This window comes from Drosophila eugracilis, unplaced genomic scaffold (assembly GCF_018153835.1).
Source record: "Drosophila eugracilis isolate 14026-0451.02 unplaced genomic scaffold, ASM1815383v1 contig_2154, whole genome shotgun sequence".
NCBI classification, from domain to species: Eukaryota; Metazoa; Arthropoda; class Insecta; order Diptera; family Drosophilidae; genus Drosophila; species Drosophila eugracilis.
This window is the reverse complement of record NW_024573038.1, coordinates 5,701,333-5,715,234: the sequence shown is the minus strand read 5'-3', so window position 1 is coordinate 5,715,234 and position 13,902 is coordinate 5,701,333. Positions and strand designations below refer to the sequence as shown.

General features: G+C 43.4%; 3 protein-coding genes across 3 annotated transcripts; 1 reads left to right on the top strand and 2 right to left on the bottom strand.

The window, feature by feature from the left end:
- Positions 1-9: 9 nt before the first annotated feature.
- LOC108114117 (peptidyl-prolyl cis-trans isomerase D) lies at positions 10-1,647 on the bottom strand. The gene is made up of 4 exons (XM_017224889.1): positions 1,408-1,647; positions 1,092-1,336; positions 710-1,030; positions 10-647 (listed from the first exon to the last, which is right to left on the bottom strand). The coding sequence occupies exons 1-4, from the start codon at positions 1,487-1,489 to the stop codon at positions 144-146; spliced, it is 1,152 nt and encodes a 383-aa protein (XP_017080378.1). The 5' UTR covers positions 1,490-1,647; the 3' UTR covers positions 10-143.
- An 814-nt stretch (positions 1,648-2,461) lies between these two features.
- LOC108114534 (odorant receptor 67b) lies at positions 2,462-4,277 on the top strand. Its single transcript, XM_017225572.1, has 10 exons — positions 2,462-2,598; positions 2,659-2,758; positions 2,820-2,958; positions 3,009-3,203; positions 3,263-3,367; positions 3,429-3,597; positions 3,649-3,754; positions 3,813-3,914; positions 3,969-4,124; positions 4,182-4,277. The coding sequence occupies exons 1-10, from the start codon at positions 2,462-2,464 to the stop codon at positions 4,236-4,238; spliced, it is 1,266 nt and encodes a 421-aa protein (XP_017081061.1). The 3' UTR covers positions 4,239-4,277.
- LOC108114533 (laminin subunit gamma-1) lies at positions 4,250-13,348 on the bottom strand. The gene is made up of 10 exons (XM_017225570.2): positions 13,265-13,348; positions 10,760-11,128; positions 10,310-10,443; positions 10,121-10,248; positions 9,445-10,059; positions 8,523-8,934; positions 5,863-8,448; positions 5,460-5,796; positions 5,096-5,396; positions 4,250-5,033 (listed from the first exon to the last, which is right to left on the bottom strand). Exons 2-10 carry the CDS (start codon positions 10,952-10,954, stop codon positions 4,822-4,824), a joined length of 4,920 nt encoding a protein of 1,639 aa, XP_017081059.1. The 5' UTR covers positions 10,955-11,128; positions 13,265-13,348; the 3' UTR covers positions 4,250-4,821.
- Between the last annotated feature and the right edge of the window lie 554 nt (positions 13,349-13,902).

The following is a 13,902-nucleotide window of genomic DNA, read 5'->3' as shown; positions in this document are numbered from 1 at the left end:
GTCTTTTACTTTACCTTTTTTGTGGTAAACCACTGACTGTTGGTAAAACAACAACATTTATTAATAAGTATTTACATTCAAAGATGCCATTCAGGTCCGCGATAAACTAATAACGATATAAGAAAATGTTGACTGGCTGCCAGCTAGGCAAAAAGATTTTTAAGCGCATTTCGTTGCTGTCGGTTGTATTGGGCCAGAAGCTGCTTGGTGCTGTTCAGTTCGTTTAATATTTGCTTGTTCTCCGGAAGGAGATTGTGGGCTTTTTTCAAATCGTTTATGGCCTCCTCGTAGTTACGCAAACCACGCTGTGCCTGGCCACGTCGGTAATAAGCTTTACTGCATTTGGGATCCAGACGAATGGCCTCGGAACATTCGGTTCTGGCACTCATGTAGTTGCCCAGCTTCAGATCCACGGCGGCTGAGTTTATGTTGTTTACTACCGAGAAGCCATCAACCTTGAGAAGATCCGTATCAACGAGGTGTTTTTTCAACGGATTTAGTTGCTGCCAACCGAACTGTTTGCTCAGGCAATGATAGTATCGATTCGCCTTGCGATATTTGGCTCGAGCTTCGTGATAGCGTCCGAGCTGATAGAAGTGATTGCCCGATTGGCGAATGCCCGTTAGCAGCTCCACCGCCGCATCAGCCTATAGTAGAGTTAGTGAAATTGGGTCAATGATAGTTCTGATGAAAAGTGTTATTTACTCACTGTAAACTTGTCGTACTTGCGAGTCCAGTCTTGCGGATAGGCTGGCAGCTTGTCCGCCGTCTCATCGCTGCACTCCACACCCCAATCTTCACCAGGAGCAATCTCGCCACAGTCCCGTATCACGATCCTAGCCGTTGGATCGCCCTCGTCATTACAGTTTTTTTCCATCTCCTCTACTATACCTAAGCCGCGTAGAACCCGACCTACGACTACATTTGTTCCATTTAGATTCTCACAGCCGACGGCCGAGATGAAAAACTGAGAATTGTTTGAGTTGGGCTTTCCATAATTGGCCATGCTGACTACCCCCTCTTCATTATGCTACGAATAGATTAATCAGGTTATTACAGGTATGTAAGGGTACCTACAAGATGATACCTACTGTGAGTTCAAAGTTCTCGTCCTCGAATACTGGCCCGTAGATGGATTCGCCGCTGGTTCCATCATTCTTGACAACATCCCCGCTTTGGACGGCGAAGACACGTTTAATCTTATGGAATTTGGTACCCTTGTAGTGGAGCGGTTTCCCCATGGTTCCAATGCCACATTCACCCGTGCAGAGGGCACGGAAATTTTCCGCTGTTTTCGGCACAACATCCTTGCGCAGTTCAATTATCATGCGACCCGCTGAGAGATTATGTAGAAGGTTTAGCTGGTTGGCATGGCAATGGCCTCGATCTCGGGCAGATTCTACTCACCATCCTCCTTGCCAATGGAAATGTCCAGGTAGACAATCGGATTTGTTGCTTTAACTGCTCGGAGCAGCTTGCGTTCCTCCATTTTACCCCTTAAGGGCGGGCTATGATTTTTGTGACTTATCACTGCCCGCCAACTTGACCAGGCAAGTACAAATTATCACCCGATTTCTAACTTGCGAATAATATTGTTTATGAATTATTTTTCAATGATAACAGCGGAGAGGGTGGGGTGGGTGAAGGGAAAGTAGTGGTGGCAATGGAGCAAAGTGGCGTTGCCAGATGGTAACGAATCGTTTTCAGCAAAAATATTATTGCAGCCCTGAATGTAGATATTTTTACACGCCTTTACTGTATAATTGTACAAATTATGTGGGAAATTAAAAAAAGGCGCCACTTTTTCAATTTATTATTTTATTCTCTCTAGCTAAGGATTTCATTGTAGAACATTCTAGGATCTAGGCTTATAACCACAAATCTTCAATATAATCTTTCCGCCATAAAAAGTCTTACATCTATTAGACTTGACAACCTTTTTTGAAATACAACTTATGGTTCATCAACCTTAGAACTTATTTATAGGCAAAATACCCATAATAAATTGGGTTATTACTACGAAAAGCAACAACTTTTAGAGTAACGTTAGTTTTTCAATGTTTTTATATTTTATATTTGATATAATCAAAAATTCATGAAGTAATTGAAGTTCAGACCATTTATCAATAGAAGTCAAGGTGATGCTTCCCTTTCCTGTTATGGCTAACACTCCTTCCCATGAAGTCTGACTTGAATTTCATTAGAAGGTTTTATTGTGGCTTTTGTAGCTACACACCTTCGATGAGTTTTAAATTTTTAATGCTTTTTAGAAACGCCCATCCAATTTTGATAATTATTTGTGTCCTCTATTGAGTTGCACAATAACCAGGCCTTATAGCAAATTATTCTAAAGGAACCATATAATTTGGGGCCAGTAATTGAGACCAGGAAGCCATTGCAAATGAAATTTAAGCGCAGGATATAGGTTCTCTATAAACAGTCTGGATAAAAACTCTAAGGAATGCAGGACCTACTGGATCAAGAGCTCGAGCGCATCGACAGGCTGCCCAAACTAGGGCTTCTATGGGTGGAATACAGTGCCTATGCGCTGGGTGTTAATATTGCACCCAGGAAGCGCAGCTCCAAGTACTGTCAGTTGTAAGGAATTCCCTATTACACCCAAATCTTTCTTTTTGATTTTAACTCATAGTAATCTAGAACGCGCATTCTGGTCTTAATAATTAACGTGAGTATCATCTATAGTCTAGTGGCTTTCATAATGGAAAACTATATGATCTCCTTTGAGACCTACGTAGAGGTATGCATGAGTAAACTTATTTAATTAATATTTACTTAATAATCTTTATATAATCTATTAGGCGGTTCTACTTACCTTCCAACTTAGCGTTGGTGTGGTTAAGATGTTTCACTTTCAGAGTAAGGTGGAATCCTGTTCTCAGTTGGTGTTTTCTACAGAGACAGGAAAGGTTTTAAAATCTTTGGGGCTCTTTGACTTGGGTAAGGCTATAAAAAAATGATGTTTTAATTTTTCATCGAAATTCTGACAGATATGCCAAAGAAAAGGGAGCTCCTACGATCTGTGAGCTTGATATTGCTCAACAATTGGCTGATCATTGACCAACAAGTCATGTTCTTCTTTAAAATAGTTTGCATGCCTGTGGTATACTACACAATGCGACCTTATTTTCAATACATCTTTGATTGCTATATTAAGGATCAGGATACCTGTGAAATGACACTGAGTATGGAAATTGTAGAACATAGTTTTGTTTTCCTGTTTCACTTATGCTTAGCATTGCAGCTTACCCAGCTATTGTTCCTTATGTGCAACTGGGAAAGTATGAATTTCCCTCATATGTGATTCGTTTCTTTCTACTACAATCAGGCCCCCTTTGGTGCTTTTTTGGTAGGTGCTTAAATTAGAAAATATTAAAATTTGTCATTAATTTAAGATTTCCTTTTAAAAGCTGTTTTTGGATTTAACAGCCTGTTTGTGGTTCTTACTCGATATGAGTCTGGTTTAATAAAAGTCTTACGGTTTCTGGTTCAAAATTCAACCTCGGATATACTGGTTCCCAAAAATCAGAGAGATAAATATCTTCAATGTTGCGTTAGGCTTTTTGCCCGCATATCAAGGTGAGCAATAGTTTTCTTTCAAAGAACCTTTGTTAACCACCTTTCATTTAGCCATCATAATCAAATTGAAAATCTTTTTAAGTACATTATCCTCGTTCAGTGCTCTGTAAGCAGCATTTTGATTTGCATGCTGCTTTACAAAATCAGCACAGTGTTGGTAAGATGTTTAGATTGATTATAAAATTATTGAATCTTATTTTAAAATCTCTTATTAGGAAGTTGGCTGGGTGTGGATGGGTATGATAATGGTATACTTTGTGACTATAGCTTTGGAGATCAGTCTGTACAACGTGAGTGCTCAGAAAGTGGAGACCCAGGTGAGGTTTAAAATCTTACAATTATTTTTCTTCAATTAAAATATCATATTTCAGAGTGAGCTACTATTTTATGATTGGTACAACTGCAGTTGGTATAATGAGTCCAAGGAATTCAAGTTTATGATCAAAATGATGTTGCTTTTTTCTCGTCGAACTTTTGTACTTAGCGTGGGAGGATTTACTAGTCTCTCCCATAAATTTCTAGTGCAGGTATTTCCGTAGAATTTATTTTTTACTTCATGTACTAAATATTTGATCCACTTTCAGGTCTTTCGGTTGAGTGCAAACTTTTTCCTGCTACTCCGGAACATGAACAACAAATAAATCAATCTTGGTTTTTACAAAATTACAACGTTGGAAAAGTTATATTTTGAAGGGAAACTCTTTAAGCGACTTATAGACAAAGATACATGGTAATTGTATTGGCACATTAAACGTAGATGACAAATATGTTAATATATAAGTGTTTAGAATAGACTTCAGGTGGAGCTACGGCAGAGATATAGATATGCGATTGGATTATCGGATTGCAGGAGTACAAGGTCTTGTGTTTTATTTTCGATTAGTGTTTCTTTAACATATAATACAGTCCGTGGCTGGCTTGAAACTGGTGAAGCACAGTTGGCAGTTGATTCTCGATGTGGGCATCCCCTTGTATCATTATAGTATATGGCATACAATATGAAATCGATGATGCTTTAAAGCTTAACGTTGCTCAGTTGATCTCTTTTGTGGAACCTTGTCTGGGTCACTAAACAAAATATTTCGGCTAAGGCACTAAAATTACGTAATTTCATTCAACGGCTACGTTCTATCATAAATCTGATTTGTTCGTCTTGTTCTGATCTTCGTTTTCGTACTTAGTGTTAATTGAAGTAGTTGTTATTGGAAGTGGGATGGTGGAGTTCTAGGGTTCCAGGCGATTGCGGCTAAAGCAACTGTCCGGCAGAGCCTTGGAAATAAGGCCAATATTCTGCACCTCATCTTTGAGCTCCCTCAACTCAGCGTCGTATTTATCGATCAGATTCTTTTGAATTGTCCGCTGTTCCCGGTACTTTTCGATTCGTCCCGTCAGATTGACACGGTTGATCTCACCCTCAACAATGGCCAAACGATTCTCTGTGGGATGGGTTAGAGTACTTATAAGTTCAGTTCATCAAGTTTAAGATTATTGATCTTACCCAACTTATCCAAATCGCCTGTGTTGATGTCCTTTAGATTCTCAAGCTCGTCCTTGATGGCCGTTAGTTCGGCATTGGCCTTCTCGATCTGCTTCTGGGCCTCTTGGGTATCGGCCTTGGCCTGACCCACCTTTCGCTTTGCATCATCAACCAGGTTATCGTCTTTGGTCGAACTCTCCTCCAGCTTGAAGATGTCCATTTCGGTGAGCTTCACCCGGTGATTGAGTTGGTCAGCTTCATCACGCAGATTGCGGGCAGCCACCTTGGTTTCGTTGGCCTTGCGGCGGATCAGCTCGGCATCCTGTCATAAAATATAAACCAATTTCAGGATAACTTAATTTTAACATTGTGCGGAATGCCTTACCTTGGAAGCCTGTTCGGCATACTTCAATTGCGCCTCCTGGGCGTTCTTCTTGGCCTCGTTGGCATTCTTATTGGCACCGTCCAAAGCCTCCTCCGCCTGGCTGATCAGGCTCTCTGCATTTTGGATCTCCTTCTCGATGTTGGGCACAGCCTGCAGGGCTTTGTCTGCACTCTCCGAAGAGCGCTGGACATCCGACTGGAAGCCGGCCAACTTTTCGTAAGTATTATTGGCCTCCTTGAGGGTATTGTCACCCTGTTCCACTGCCTTTGTGGCTCTATCATGGGCGGCCTTGGCGCGCTCCAGCAACTCGATGTCATCCTGCTGCTGCTGTTCAGCTCTAAAAGTTAATATGTAGTTAATGTTATTAATCTATCTAATCAAAAATAAATTTAGGATAACCCACCTCTTTAGCAGGGCTTCTGTCAGTTCCTGCTCTGATTCGAAGTCCGAGAAGAGTTCGCCGTTGCTATTAGATAACTCAGTGATTTGCTTGAGAAGTTCATCTGCTCGATCGTTGGCTGCTACTGCGTCCTTCTTCAGCTGACTGATATCGATATCCGGCTGAGTCTGACGGTTTACGTCATTCAACAGGGTCATTGCGGTATCGTAAACTTCGTTGGCCTTGCGCAGAGCCTCCTTGGAGGTCTGGACTACGGTGCCTAGGGACTGCTTGACGTGGCTCAGTTCCAAGCCCACCTCGGAACGCAGCTCAGTACCGATCTTCTCCTGCAGCTCGATGGCACTCTTGGCCAGTTGGTGAGCCTTCTCGACAGCATCCTTAGCATCCTTGGCGTTCTTAAGATCAAATTGTGCCTCCGACTCGAGTTTGTCTGCTAGGGCACGTGCCTCGCGCGAGATGTCCGAAATCTGTTCCGATTGTTGGCCAAACTCCACGGACTTCTCCTTCGCTCGTGCCAAAGCCTGGGCACCCTCGTCATTAAGGAGGTCGAGTGCCTGCTGGAGTTCCTTCTGGGCATTCTCAGTTATCTGGTACAGAACGGTGTAGTTCTGGCGCGCCTTTTCGATCTCTGCATCGGCATCCGACTGGTACTTATCAGCACTCTGCAGGTGCTCCCTCACGTTGTTCAAATGCTTGTAAAGATCATCGATGACCTCCGCGTAGGTCTGACCACCTTCACCCGAGTTATCGCGAGCATCCTGGGCCAAGACAGCCACCTTCTCTTGTACCGCTTTTAGCTTAGCTTCGAACTCATCGTCATTGGTCACCGGAGTGCGGGCAATCTCGTCCAGAGTTTGACTGAGGTTATACAACTTAGCCCGATGCAAATCGGCAGCATCTTGTACGAGGTTATAGCAATCAGGACAATCGATACAGCCCCGGTGTCTGTCGTACTTGTTCTCCTTGCACCGATCGCATCGTCGTCCTTCGACATTATCGTTACAAGGGCATTGGCCATTCTGGTCGCACTGGAATCCCTTAGAGCCGCTCTGGTCACATTCGCATGGCTTACAGCCCTCACTAGAGAATCCATAGAAGTAGTTCTCGCACTGATCACAGCGCTGACCCATCACACCTGGTCGGCAGTGACACTGGCCGGAGTACCGATCACAGGTAGCGTTGTAACTACCAACTGGGTCGCATAGGCAGTTCTCGCAACCATTGCCCGATCGGATATTGAAGTATCCGGGTTGGCACTCTCCACAATCCCTACCAATTACATTGGGTTTGCAGTGGCATTGACCGGTAACTTGATCGCAGCGCGTGATGCTCTGTGCATCCTGCTCGGTTCCAGCCTCATAACAACTGCAGCGATCGCAACGTCCATGTGGCAGAGCCAATGGATCTCCAAAGTGTCCCGACAAACACTGATCACAGTGCTCTCCGGCCGTATTGTGGATGCACTTCAAACACTCGCCCGTTGTCCGGTTGCAATTGCCCACGGCATTGGGATCAACATTGCCATTACAATCGCAACTCTTGCAGGTTTGCACGGCGCCCAAGAGTCCCGTTGGGTCGCCGAAGAAGCCATCGCTACACTGTTCGCAACGTGATCCGAAATAACCCTTTGGACACTCTGTACATATGACCGTATCCTCGTTGATCTGCAGACAGGCACCATCATTGGGACAAGGACACCGCTTGCAGTCGTTGGGAGTTCCGCCCAGGGCATTTCCGTAGAAGCCCTTGGCACACTGATCGCAGTTATCCCCATGGGTATTGTGCTGACAAATACACCTGCCAGTCTCTGAATCACAAATGTCCGCATGGCCATGACAGTCGCAGGGAATGCAAGGCATAAAAGGACCTCCGCGGGCGGGACTGTGACGATAGCCAGGGGCACAAGACTCACAGAACTGACCAAGATAACCCTCTGGACAGGTACACTGTTCAATCCAGGTGGCCGGATGTCCGGCAGCTCCACGGTGAGCTGTCTGCAGTTCCACGTCATCCAGGATAGCCTCACCCTGCACAGAGTACGTGGCCCTTATCTTAATAGCCGTCAGGTTTGATAATATCGACAGGAATCCGCGAGACGACTGGCTAGGTTGCCATTGGTAATCATGATGTTCGTGTAAACGGAATGTGTACTCTTTGACTCCCTGATCGGGAATTCCATTGCCCTGGGCGAAGATTGGCAGCGAGATGCGGCTGCCAGCTCCCTCCAAGATCACATCACTGACACCAGTATTGGCCACCTGGCCAACCAGTTGCAGTTTGAACTTCAAATCCCTGTTGTAGGAGGCACGCTGATCGCCGAGGAATCGATCTGGTGCCTGGAAGTACACGTGCTCATTGCCCTGGGCAGTCGTTCCAATACTGCGACTGTACTGATTGTACTTGATGTCCACTTCGCGGTTGTTCAAATCAGCGGCTGTCCAGCGTTCCTTGAATTTGTTGAAGTTTGAAGTAACTGAGACAATTGAATAGCTTGGTGCAGTCGTACACTCCGAAGTATGGCCATAACAGAAACAGGGGGTGCATCCAAATCGATTGGTCTTGTCCAGGTTGAAGAATCCGGGCTTGCATCTAGATTAGAAAAGATGTGATATTAAAGGTGAATAATAATTTAACTTAAATTGCCATTGATTTGTAGAACTCACTCATTGCAGCGTCTGCCTTCGACGTTCTCCTTGCAGAAACAGATTCCGGTATCGGCATCACAGGCGGGAGTGTTCTCATGGGATCCGCGACTATCGCATCCGCACTGCTGACATCCATGGGGTCCGAATTGATAGTAGTTATTGTCGCAGCGGTCGCACTTGTCACCTGTCACTCCCGGCTTGCACTGGCACTTGCCGTGGCTGTTGCACTGTAGCGATCTGGAGCCCACGGGATCGCAGGCACAGTTCACACAATATCCGTCGTCGCGCATATAGAAGTTCTCCTTGCAGTGTTCGCAGTTGGGTCCATCACGATTCTCACGGCAGTCCATGCAGTGACCACCATGACCAGTCCGATTGAACAAAGCTGCATCGAAGAAGCACTTGTCGGCCAGTCCATTGCAGTTACAGGCTGTGGAGAAAGGATATTTTTCACTGGGTTTCCTTTGTCTAAGACAAAATTATATATACAGTTAATCATGTACCAGTTCGGCACACCTGGCCCTATAAGATTCGTTTCCAAACTATATTCATTGGACCAGCCTTGGGCCAAGCCCAGCTGTAAAAAGACCACAGGCAAGCAAAGCACAAACATGACTGATGGGCTGCCATCGCTTCTTTCAACTAACACTGACTCTAACGGCAAAGTGGTCTATCCTTATATAGAACTTATAGACTGGACATTGCGTCCAGCTGATTAAAAACCTGTAAACTCATATCTTCTTCCTATGAAAACTACAGTTACGAAAAACAAGTTCAGGCAAGTGTTGATAAGTGTTTCAAAAAGTGAAGTTTTTTAGAGTTGCTAGAGAATACATTTTTCTTAATTGATGGCAGCATTCTGACAGTCTATTTGAAGTGGCATCCCATAAACTTTGAGTAATTAAGCAAATACTTTATCAATAATGTTTAATACACCTACCTTTGCACTCGTTTACTTCCGTTGAGGTGGACCTCTTCCACTTCAGGTCGTTATAGAGGGGCAGACAACGGTCACAATCCGGTCCATCGGTGTTATGACGGCACTCGCAGACCAGAGTCCTCTCACCATGCATTCCTGTACTCGAGACACACTTGCTGGCATGTCCGTTGCACTTGCAACGTGCACCCACGGCAATGTCACTGATGGCATAGAAGTATGACTTGAGTACCTGAGGATCTCCAAAGACTTCATCACCGAATGTGTTCAGACGATCTAAGGTAATTCTGATATCCGTAGCCGTGACCCAATCCTGCAGCTCGGCACTGCGCTCGAAATTGATACCACTGGGACGACCCTCCAGCGTGGAGAAGGCAATTTCACCGTCTCTCAATGGCGAGATATCACTGTACTCGCTGGTACAAAGGGCATGAGCCTCGCCCTCCCCCTTTCGAATGTCTCGTGAATCGGGCAGGGAGTAAGTGTCTCGACAGGTGGCACTGTAGTACTGGTAGGGAATCCAGGGACCATTCTCCGAGGTCCTCTTGTAAATCGTAAAGGATTCAGGACGCGGCGAACGGAACAGAATGCGAACGTACGTGATGTCGTAGGATTTTCCTGGTATTATTTGAAAAATATAATCAAAATAATATTCTCTAAGCTCATCTGTTGTACTTACCGAGATGTAAAGTCAGATTCACGTAGTTTGTGTGCTGGATACCCTCGTACATGGTTTCCGACTGCCACCAAGTTGGGTTCTGCGGATCATGCAAATCCGTCAGGAATGAAGGATCGTGATCATTGTATCTGTTTAAAATATGTTTTTAGTTATTAACTAGAGGAAAGTAAATTAGAATTCTTTACTTACTTGCAAAACTCGCAGTTTTTGTGATTCTGATTCATGGTTTGTATGCAGAAGTGATTGTCATTCTGCTCACCACAGGTATTAGTTGACTCGATTCGTAGTTGGTAGGCAGCATTAATAAATTCTGGCAGACATTTCTAAAAAGGAATAATATTTGGTAAAATGTAAAATGTTTGTATAAATCATATAACATTCTGATGCCCAAAATCAACAACATTTAATATTGCTTGGTGAGTTGTAAATTAATTTCATAATATTATTAAAGTCGTAAATGAGAAATTCCCAGAAAATTTGTTTCATTCTCCCATATTGTCGCTTTATTACTCAATTAGTTTGCATCTCTCACTCGAATTGACTCAACCCAAAAGCTGAATGCCCAACCACTAATTCTCAATTCTCTTCAATTGGTTTGTGGACAAACAAAATGGGTAAACAGTGGTTCCTCCCCCTTACCTGTGGTCTGCCATATGGCTCGTAGCACTCCAGGGCCGGCATAAAGGTGGTTCCGCGCAGCTCGTGACCTCCGGCGGAATTGATAGGTGGACGCTGGGCGCCTAGGATAACGGTGGAACTGCAGGCAATGAGGGCTCCGATCAGCAGGAGATGCGCCGTGGAGGAGCCATTGTGGCTCCACCGGCTGCGCTTCATGGTGGGTTTAGTTGGGTGACTTTTTAGCTATAGGTGGGTGTGTCACTAGGATTTGTATCAGTTCTAAGACTATTTGGTTTTCTGGGTGGGTTTCCTTCAAGGTTGTCCTTTGGTGTTGCTCCTCAATTCATAACGAAATATTTCCTATTATTGGTGCCTGAGCGACTTCATATGCTGGAAAATGCATGAGATTATGAATCAGTTTAGATACCAAATCCAGTAACATGTGTGGAACACATTGTGGAGGAGAGTGGAAGGAAGACCATGTTCCGGGCCGAATTTTTAATTAGTTCGCCGAGCAAATCGCTCGAAAAATAAACTTTACTGGCCGGGCCGGCAATGAGTTGATTTGCTTTTGGGTAAACAAAAGCGAAAAGTCGAAAGGCAAAAACTGCAAATGAAAATCTTAAACAACAAGCAACCGAACCGTGTGTGCGCAAAGACATAAATAAACTCTCGAGCATGAGTTCCAGCGGCAGTAGAGTTGAGTATATGTGGTTGTACTGCCCACAAGCATGTGTTTTTGCTATTTGGGAACTTGAAGTAATTCTATGCGATGATTTCATCTACTCCTCTATTCATTCCCATTCCCATTCTCAATTTCAAACTGCAATCGCCGCAATTACGGCGGCTGGCTTTTAATAATGAGGATTTTTTAGGTCTTACTATATTATACATTGCACTAAATGCAAGGTTGGATTAATTTAGATTTTCGTAGATCCAAGATCCAAGTCTGGTATTTTTTATGAATTCAGTTAAGTAGAGGTTCTAATTAGCAAATATTTGCTTGGATATTGCGGGAAGATGATATCACATCCTCTGAAATGGAATGCAATGTGAAAGAAAACTCAAAGCTTCCCCTTGAAAACAAGACAATACCAGTTCTCGTGGGTAAGATGCGGAATTCAAGATCGAATTAAGCTGAAAGTGCTTGGTAAGAAATATTCCTGTGGAATTTAGTTCAGTGAAACCAATATTATAGGCTCTTATTCCGAATTTGAATTCCTAGAAGACTCGTTCTATTCCAAAGCTGCTTGCAATCACAATCCGGATCAGGGTTTCATTATATTTTTAAACACACAATCACCACCGAGATTTTTCGTCTATTAATTGTTTGCACATAAATTATATATACTTTGTTTTTATCAATGGCACCCATTTATTTCCTTTCTCGGGATCCCGTTCACTGTCTTGGCTGTCTTATCAGCTGTTTAAGTTCTAAAGCATACGGCTCAAAACTATACGAAATCTGTTGTCAGGCCGCCCGACTTACAGATGAACCCTTTGCGCAGAGTTCAGGCGAGGCCAAGACACAGCCCACATAACACTGATACTGGAACTACACACTCCGCACTCACACATACTATATGTAATATGTATATAGTCGGAACGAACATCCGCTCCATTCAGATTTGAGATTCATATTGCATATATGGTAGTATATAGACTGGGTCTTGAGCTGGGACGAGATACGAGACTATGAAAACGAACACGAGTTCCTTCGACATAGCGATAAGAATTTGGGACTACGAACTAGCTGATATCACACTCTATATAAAGACTTTAGCTCTATGTCGAGAACGGTTTTTTTTTGGTATTTGTTTGTTTTTTTTTTAGGTTAAACTGCGTTTTTGTTTGCACCTTTTGAGCTGTATCTTTATTGCGGGGTTTGTTTTTATCCACTGGTTCAGATGCACGCACACTCACAAAACAGCAGGTAGAGGGAAATCGAAGGAAAGCACTCAAAAATCACTCAGATACTTTTACGAACTCCGTTTCGTATCTTTTCGTATCTCACAGATGCACACAGGGCGCAGCAACTGCGTTATTTTCGTTTATTTATCGGCTATATTTATATACATATATGGTAGATACATTTTCCGCTGCAACCGTTTGTAGGACAACACATGGCACTTTTTTCGGCGATTTCCAAAATATTTTCTTACTATTATTATTAAGGAGAACTGTTACTTGGCTGTGGATAGACTGCAGTTTTGCTCACTTGTGTGCACACTTTTCTGCCCAGTTGCATTTCTGCTGACTGGCGTTTTGAACTGGGAATTTTGTTGCCTCGTTTTCATGTAATTGTATCGGCAACTCGAAGGCAAGAACCTCACGGGTAAACACTCTGTCACATGAAAGATACTCTTTTTATCTAGCTGAGGCTTTTCTTTACCGACTGAGCTGGCCAACAACAAGTCGAAAAACAAAAAATATAAAAGGTGACCCGAGAAAACTTGAGACCACACAATGCAGCACACCCGAGTGGATTTGGTTCCACTACTTGGATGTAGTAGCTCCACCACTTACTTCGTCGCTCAGAAGACGCAGGCAACCGCTAACGAGGACGTCCAATGCTCAACTGACTCTCGAGGAATGCCAGGCCGAACGATTCGATCGCTCGATCTTCGCTCGTTGAGTGAAACTCTCTACTCTGCGCTCAGTATCTGTATCTGCTGGTGTACGAGTATATTTTATGTTGTATCTGAAACATTATGAGAGAGCAAACGGATCTGGTTGGAGTATTTATGCCTTGGAGTTGGACTAAACAAAGCTTTCCAGTTGCGATGATCTTCCTCATTGAAGTATTGCGGCTTAATTGCCTCTCTCATATTTTCGTACGAATTCCATTAATTGCTCATTTGGGCGGGCAAATATTTGACCAGCAGTCGTCTCATAAGATTCGTCTCGAAATAAATGCTTTGGAAGCTGCTCTACTTTTGGCTTACTTTGTAGTTATTAGAGCTAGCGGGTTATCGCTGGCACTGCTGATAAGAAGGTTAATGTACCACAAACGCCGGCGCACTTTCAGTTTCATTGAAGAAACCATAATAGAGCAGTGAAATTTTGGAATATGATAGTTTTTTAACCTTTGGATCGTTTTATTTAAATCAAATTTAATATTTTCTATAAATACACAGACAAAATCTGAATAATAGTAACTTATG